General features: G+C 33.8%; 1 protein-coding gene across 3 annotated transcripts; it reads right to left on the minus strand.

Moving 5' to 3' along the window:
* Nucleotides 1-3,747: 3,747 nt before the first annotated feature.
* On the minus strand, nucleotides 3,748-7,929 carry LOC145158219 (asparagine synthetase [glutamine-hydrolyzing] 2-like). 3 transcript variants are annotated; one of them, XM_079077145.1, is made up of 9 exons: nucleotides 7,478-7,929; nucleotides 7,120-7,207; nucleotides 6,625-6,672; nucleotides 6,017-6,119; nucleotides 5,380-5,460; nucleotides 4,925-5,001; nucleotides 4,347-4,417; nucleotides 4,083-4,270; nucleotides 3,748-3,979 (listed from the first exon to the last, which is right to left on the minus strand). In XM_079077145.1, the coding sequence occupies exons 3-6, from the start codon at nucleotides 6,639-6,641 to the stop codon at nucleotides 4,945-4,947; spliced, it is 258 nt and encodes an 85-aa protein (XP_078933271.1). In that variant the 5' UTR covers nucleotides 6,642-6,672; nucleotides 7,120-7,207; nucleotides 7,478-7,929; the 3' UTR covers nucleotides 3,748-3,979; nucleotides 4,083-4,270; nucleotides 4,347-4,417; nucleotides 4,925-4,944. The 3 variants fall into 3 exon arrangements, with proteins under 3 accessions (XP_078933271.1, XP_078933273.1, XP_078933275.1); XM_079077147.1 differs by having other exon boundaries at nucleotides 4,699-5,001; XM_079077149.1 differs by having other exon boundaries at nucleotides 7,120-7,223.
* Between the last annotated feature and the right edge of the window lie 869 nt (nucleotides 7,930-8,798).

Here is an 8,798-nt window from a genome sequence, read left to right on the forward strand (position 1 = left end):
TGAGGCTATTTCACTCAAACACTACTTTTCTCGGGGGAAAACTCATCCGACTCGCCGAGTTGATGAACAACTCGTCGAGTCTAAGGCAATCTTCATCGGACTCGCCGAGTTGCTCATCCAACTCGTCGAGTCCACGGCTATCTTCATATGACTCGCCGAGTCAAGCATGGACTCGCCGAGTCCTTTCAGTCCCTTTTCCATATAGACCTGATTTGAGCCATGCAACGGCTCCAAATCACATATCCAAGTTCCTAGGGCATGCTTATCACGTAAAGTTGCAAACTTTACGTGCATGCATAGCTTAAAGGCTTCAAATGTCCAAAACTAATCTCTTAATGGGATTCTAAGCTCAAAAGGGACATCAATCACAAACATGACTGAAACTTTACACTTCTAGAATGCAATGAGGGTCCAGATCTGAAGTTTCCATCCAAGGGGAGTCCATATCCCAAGCTTTGAATCATAAAAGGATCCAAAGAAGGCATAACAAGCATAAAGAGGGTTTAATGGAGGAATAAGCAAGGTAATAACTTTATTACCGGAATATGAAGCTGATGAGGGCTAGTTCTTGGATCTCCTTCCTCTCCTTTGCACCTTCTCTCTTTCCTTCACTTCTACCCTTCCAAGAATACACCAAAACACTCACAATCAAGAAGGAAGCACTTAAACTCACCAATGGAGGCTAGGGTTTCGAGGTGGAATGCTCTAAGGGTGCTGGAGGCTGGGATGGGGGCTATAAGGACGTTTAAATAGGGTGCAAACCCTAAGGGTTAGGGTTTCCTCTAGACTGGCCTACTCGTCGAGTAGATCACTTAAAATCCGCGTGCATCCTGGCATCTACTCGACGAGTTAGGGCTACTACTCGCCGAGTAGCTCTTCATAAAAGACATTTAAATAAATTAAATACGTACCAGGAACGGGGCGTTACAATTTCATTTGTCCTTATGCCATACTAGTTTCATATTGTGACTGTGCGTCTGATTTTATCTGTGTACATATGACTAGGTACCAAAAGTTTTTCTTGACTCAGCTAGTTCAAGTGAGGAGGGAAATCTTGAAAGGTAAAGCACTTGACTCTCACTATCCTTATAAACAATAATTCATTGTTTTCATTTGCATCTTCGTTTGTAAAGAAAAGGTAGATCAGGGATTAGAGGCTCATTTACTTCCCTTTGAGGCTCATTGCATGACACGGAAAATTAAAATCCATGTCGAATGCTATTTAATGCTGGTCCGTGGGAGTTTAATCTTTAGGGAAGTTAAAGAGTCTAGCCTTTATGGTTTCCATGTTCAATGCTATATAATTGTGGTTCATATGAGTTTTAGCGAAGTCAACTAGTATAGTCACACAACAATGATGATCATGGTCTTAAGCTTGATATCCTCGAATTCGAAGGAGGAACCGATCTGTAGAACTTTGATTGGTTACATAGTACAGAATGTATTATTGTGTACAAGGAATATAAACGATTGCTAGAAACTGATGATTACAACTCTGAAACTTACCAACTATGCATCTGTGTCGTGAGCCTGAAACCAATGATGTTCCTTCATCCAAGTAATATAGGATTTCCACTATGGCACTATCCATCTCTTACTTGATGAAGTTCCTTCATCCAATGATCTTGTATTGGATTATGAAGATTAGCTAGTGCGGATTAATTACCTATCGCTGAACAAATGTAGTGACCATTAACATCAACTTTCAATTTTGACATTAACTTGTCTAGAAAGATTAATTCAGAAAATCCTTTTGCAATGGCACAACACTCTGGTTAAACAATACTTGACAAAACTGTTTTTCATTTTTTTTTGCTTCTGCAAGTGACCCCATTTCCCAAAATTTGGTATAATACCCTGTTGTTGATTAGCGGTCCAATTTGATTCAGCAAATCCATTAATCTGCTGGATGTGTGTTTTTTATGTTATTTTATTTTACTACTATAAAGCATTCCATTTCCAGGTGTTCCTTTCAGAAATCTAAGAAATTGAGCAACTGCATTTTGATAGCAATTTGTTGGAGCATGCATAAATTGACTGACCTTGTAAACACTGCAGACAATATCCAGCCTAGTGAGTGATAGATAGACTAGTTTCTAGCTCTTGTGAAGGAGTTGCAACTTCCCCCACAAGTTTCCCCATAATCCTACAAATTCCATTGGCTTAATGATGGCAGCAAAGTTATCATGACTAATGAAGCCCTAATTTCATTTTCTAATTGGTATTATCAAGATGCATGATGTCCTATGGGTTGTGGTGCCTACGGATGTGTTTCATATCGTTTCGAGATGTCATTGGAAATTTTATCAATATGTGGTTCATCAAGGAAGAAATAATGTGCATGATCTAGAGCAATATGTCAACTAATGCACTTCCGAGGAGATACACTATGGTCACTACTTTGGCCGCCAAATTTTTTTGTTTTTTTTGAGATATTACATTAGTACAAGACAGAGGTTGATTTTGGTTCTAATTTTTGGAATGTAAAAAGGGAGTTCATGTGAAATATTGCTACACAATTATTTTCTTTTTAAGGGCAACATGTTTTTTCCTAAGTGCCCAGGAATTACTTGTAGAGAAGCACATGGTGGATCCTTAGATTTCCTTTTTCCCACTTTTGTTCCATTCAGATTCAGTCAACCCATAAAAAAGAATCGTCCCAAACGATTCTTTGGACAAAAAATTAAATTTTTTGTTCCTTTGACGTCGATCATCGTCTTAGTCCAGTGCAAGCCAAATGCATAACAACTTGTTCTGCATAACATTTTGGTCATTGAATCGAGTCAATACGCAATCATTCTCCCCTAGCTTGCTTTTACTGTGACAATATCTTATTTACTCTCTCTCTCTCTCTCTCTCTCTCTCTCTCTCTCTCTCTCTCTCTCTCTCTCTCTCTCTCTCTCTCTCTCCAGAATGTAAATGCCATTTTCTTCTTACAACATTCTTGCTTTGTCTTACAGCTAACAATTTGAATATGATGGGTAAAGGGAATGAAGTTCCAGAGGTGTCGATCTTGAAGAAAAGCTGCTGAGCACATCAATTGCATGGTGAATTTCTAGGCTTTTGTTTAAAGCTATGTTTTAATCCATGTTTTATGTTATTAGAGACCTATGAGATTATTTTTAACAATTATGTGTTTGATGGTTTGAAAATATTTAACAATCATGTGTTTGATGGTTTGGAAATCTTTAACAATCATGTGTTAAGATGGTATGAAAAATTTCACAGCAGCACCACCAAAAACAAGAAAAAGTATTTTTTATTAATTTTTTTTCTTTGTAAATAAAAAATTCATTAATAAATAAGTAAATGATGCATATAGAAGAGTTAAAACTATACAGAGATAAGGAGGTGCTTACACAACAAGAGGCACTACAAGAAAAAAGGTTTTCCTTGACAGACAATGTCTGTCATAAATGTCTATACATGACAGACAAATGTCTGTCATTGAAAGCCATGTCATAAAAGAAAATGACAGACATTATGTCTGTCGTAAAATTTACGACAGACTTTTATGACCAACAATTACGACATACATACACGACATGCGTTTTCGACATACATTTACGACTGACTTTGTTTGTCATAATTCCTAACATTTTTGTATTTATGACAGACATTTACGACTTCAAATTACAACATATGTTTTGTACAATATGATTTTTGACATATTTTTACGACATGCTTTGTATGTCATGGTTATATATATATATATATATATATATATATATATATATATATTCTAAATTTCTACCAAATCTTAAATCAAATTAAATTACATATTTAATGTCTAACAACACAAAATAAAATATCATACATATATAAAAAGGCTTACACGAACTATAGTGTCAAATTCAAAAATACGGTCCAAATTCATCAAAAAGTACTTGTCGAATTCATATCACTGATAAATAAAATTTATGACATAAATAGCCCATTTTCACGCACCCTGTCAAGCTCGATGTCTCTTCCCCCAAAACTGAGACAAAAACTAATATATTAGCAAAAAATTATTAAATAATTATATATGTAAATATTCTACAACAATTCAAGTCCATCGTGAAACTAATAGATTTACTTACATTGTTATTCAATACTTCAAGTCCTTCGTCAACAACCGCTTTCATGAACTTAAGAACATAATACCCGCATTCTGTATAACTAGGCTGAAAGGGACACTGTACAATTATATAACAAATTGATCAGTAAAATACCAATACCTTTCCCCATATGTCAATACTTGTCTGCCAATATCTTCTGAAGCAACCATCTGTATGTGAATGTTAAGATCAATCATAAATCACATTAAATATATTATTAAAAACTAATTAACCTAAATTACATACTCTTGATTCAAGGTTCATCAGAATGGCAGACTTGGTTGACTGCTTCGCACGCTCCAGCTGTACCTGGTTGTCTGAAAGATTACATGTTAGTAACTTTGACTAAATGCAAGAAATAGCAACATACTTTCTCTTATTTGTTTATTATAGCATCTTACTTTCATTTCCTTCTATTACAACTTTTGAAAAATATATCCAATTAAAACAATGAAAATATGATTTTTTTTTTGTTTGTTTATTTGTTTTTAATGCTGTAGTAGTACGAAGAAATGAAAGTATGATATAATAAGCAAATCACTTAAAGTAGCTTGCTATTTCTTAAAAAGTAATTCAACTGTGACATATTATAGCTTACCTTCTCCGTTGGTGGCAACTACAATTGTCTTAATTAGGGTATTACTATTTTTTTCCATCAAGATAAAATGTTGAATGGGTATTTAAATGATGAATGTCTGGTTGTATGAACAAAGACTTTCTTTCTTGACATCATGTATAGATAAACCATCGGAACAAGATTAAATAAATTGACTATTTTACCCTTTTGTCTTAGAAGCAATGCTGAATAACAATAAATGACTGACCTGTTGGTTTGCATGATCCTTCAAACCATCAATCCAACTGTATCACTGAATTGTTCCTTTTGTCTGTACAGTATGTGCTGGAGAATAGACAAGACACTCTTATATTTTGTATATCTTTTTAAAAATTCAAATGAAATAATTGGACACTTAAACATTTCTGACACTTCTTTTTCTGTATATGGTGTTTGAATATAAAACTAAGTGTAAATTACATTACTGGTCCCTGGGTTTGTTCAAAATTTTCAGTTTGGTCTCAGATAGTTTCCTCTTGCAATTCGGTGCGCCTTATTTCCATTTTTGTAATGATTTTGATTCATATATATAGGCACCAAAATTGCAAGATAAAAACTATTGAAAACACAATTTTTGAACAAACTAAGGGACCAAAATCATTAAAACAATTGGAAATAGGGACCAAAAATGTAATTCACTCTAAAATAGATGAAACAACATACCTTTGGCAGATAAGGGCTTTCGGCATCATCAAATGCATTGCGCAAGACCAACTTCTCAATCCTCCCAATATCTCGTTGAATCTATAATAAAATTACAACAAATTAAATCTTGGAAATTTAATTGTATAATTATTTATTCAATGTCGTGTTTGATTGGATGGAATGGAATGACCAAATTATACATTCCATGATCATATTTGGTTGGCATGTAGATATTTGTTTTATATTTTGTAAATAAAACCCATGCTAAATAATATTTTGAATATAACTATAGAATTTATCGTTTACTAAATTGAAGAATTAAACATAACAAAGCTTATTAAAACAAAATTAGGTTTATACTACAAAAAGGTTTCTAGTTATTAAAAAAAATAGTTTAACTAAAATCATGGAACTTTTACAAATGATATGTCCTTGAAAATTTTATAGATAAAAATGGGCTATGTTACAAATTTCCAATCAATTCCATAATGAAACGAAAAAATAACACCCCCAGCTTAAGGAATGAAAATTAACAAAAATTCAAGGACTTATGAAGATCGTTGTATAATAAATTATGAATTTCAAGATTATTTTGGTATCTAAGAGTAAGAGCATATATTATAATTTTTATGAATGAAAGTTAAAGTTAGTTTACCATCTTCCACTTAGGGTCAATACTCATTGCAACATCATAAGAGTTAAGATAACAGTCTTGCTCACTGTGGAGCCCACTCCAGTCTGGACCTCTATGGCGCAATCTGACACAATGAACAAAAAAAAACATAAAGAGGGGAATCAATAATTGACAACTTATCTAATGTGTTTTAATTTTTTACAAAATCATACATAGCCAAGATTCATTTTGGCTCTTTTAGAAGAAAAACATATAGGTTATTAATTACACATTTGTATTTCAAAATCTTTTGTTGATTAAATTCAAACACCAAAAACTACACCCATAGTTCAGTATGCATACTTCTTACAGGAACAAATATGCATACTTAAGTGCTTTTGAGAGTGTTGTTCTTCGAGGGAATGGTGGGTTTGACCTTAACTCTAGATTGGGATATGAAAATGAGGATTCAAAAGATGTGATTTTGGTCAATCATATGTCTGATATTTACTGTTTTACAAAGCATTATACGGAGCAAGGAGGCAGTCAAGTGACCTTTTAGTGTTTAATCATCAAAGTAGAGATTAATATGGGATTAAAAGAGGATTAAGCAAAAGCATATGAAGCTCATTAAGCAAATTAGTTAACACCTCAGGATTGTTACCATCTTCACCAATCTCAGCTTTCACTTTCTCAATCTGCAAACAAACAAAATAAAGGTAATGTAATGTTTTTAATTATCAAATATGCAAAAGACAACTTTCAAAAAGATATGACAAGAAATAAAGTGAAAAGGAAACAACTAAACAAGCACTTGTGCTTTGACCTCCCAATCCAAGAAAGCTTGATTTCTTACAGAGTCAACAAGTAGCTCCACCATTTGAGGAACATAACTCCTCAAAGTATCATAAGAGTATAGATTATAGATTCAGATGAAATCCAACAAAAGCAACTAATTGGCGTTTTGCTTCAGCTATAGAGTATAGATTCAGATGGAGATAATAAGATAATGATATAATAAAACCTTTTTCTAAAAAAATTAACCTGGAATCACTGTTAAGTTCTTGGCAATCCTTTTCACATACAGTTCCAAGTAAAACTATGTATGTGACACAATGTCAAACAACAGCTTTATATTTGCATACCTGTGGCATGAAACTGAGTCCAAGACTCGTTGAGATAATCCAGAAGATGACCAACTATCGAACCACTTGGCCCGCTTGAAGAAGAATTCTGCACAGAACCACTCCTACATCAGAATGAACAACAAAATAATAAAAATTGCACTATTGACCTTCAGCTGTTCAACTTGAAAGAAAAAAACGTGGATTTGTACGTTTTGGAGTTTCTAAACTATGTTAAGTCGGTTAAAAACCACAGTGGTCCTGAAATTAAAAAGCAACTCATTTCGAATCGAAGATCAAAGTACAGGTCTTTCAGGGACAGACATATCCATCATCATACAGAAATGTAAATGTAAGGTTATGATTCTAGAGAGCAGACCTCGGGAGTCGGGATCGAATTGGCACAGAGTGATGGAGTGAGATGAAGCTTGCGTATATGAGTGTTGTTTCAAAAAAAAACTAGGGTTACAATAGAACGGTGGCAAAGAAGATTGATGAGGGAATTTTGACGAGATTACAGTAGGTTTCAGAACTGAAGACGACTGTTGGAGGATACGAAATCAAGCGATGGCTGCCATTGATGAACGATTCCGTGAAGTCTCTGAGGAATTGTTGATGAACCCATAGTTCTCGAGGTTGATCTTTCTAGCATAGGCAGCATAAGCGGATTAAGAATTGTTGATTGGTAGTCGTTGTTGATCGTTGACGGGAGGTAGAGGTGTTCGATTGAGGGAGGATCGATGAAACTGGTGGGCGTTGGAGGCGAAGGCGGAGGGAGTGGTCGATGGAGTGTGGATGGAGTCGGAAGAAGGGAACGACCGATAGAAAGAAGGGTTATTTTCATAAAAGACCTAAAACTTTCATAGTTTTTCTATTTAAACCAAAAATTTATTTTTTTGCCAATTTAAACCCAATATTTTCCCTAAATTTTCTATTCCCCCCACTTTCCAGGTTTCCATGTCACCTTCAGGTAATACGGAAGTTTTTTTTTTTTTTTTTTTCAATAAAAACCCTATATTTCCCAACTTTTCCCCAAAAACCAAAATGATTCAAATACATTTTTCTTGGCATGGTATCGTTATATGACTTTATATACACCAAAAAACAATTTATAGGTTGTTTAATATGTAAAATTTTTGGTGTTAAAATGATGTAATAAGTTGGAGATTAACCATTCTTTATACCAAAAGTACATTATTTTGATACAAAAATGATATAACAACATACACTCATCTTTTCCGATTTAACATATAGTATACCAACAAATATCACAGTAACAATAAGCAACTTCACGTGTACTACTAGTTCTGGCTCAAGCTTCTGCTACTAATTCCATCATTGCTAACATAATATACCGATTAGAAAATATATTATTTGTAGGTTAGCAAACAAAAATAATGCTAATGGCCTACCGATTAGAAAGATCATTCTTCGGGTTTTTTTAAATTCTTCACCAAAATATAATTTTTTTTACCAAACACTCTTCTTTTTGTTTTTTTTCCTCACATCAAAGTGGAGCATTTTCAAATTGGTTCGACTTTTCGGGTTTTTTTCCATCTACTTTGTAATTAGTTTTTTTGCACTAATCTAGTGGTTTATTAGTTTTAATATTTAACTCACATCCTTTAAACCCGCTTCAATTTTTTTCATACTATATAGTGCTCATGTACTTATCAACATAGCATTATTTTATTATTGTT

Source organism: Lactuca virosa, chromosome 1, assembly GCF_052849685.1.
Source record: "Lactuca virosa cultivar CGN04683 chromosome 1, Lactuca_virosa_CGN04683_v6, whole genome shotgun sequence".
In the NCBI taxonomy this organism is placed as follows: domain Eukaryota; kingdom Viridiplantae; phylum Streptophyta; class Magnoliopsida; order Asterales; family Asteraceae; genus Lactuca; species Lactuca virosa.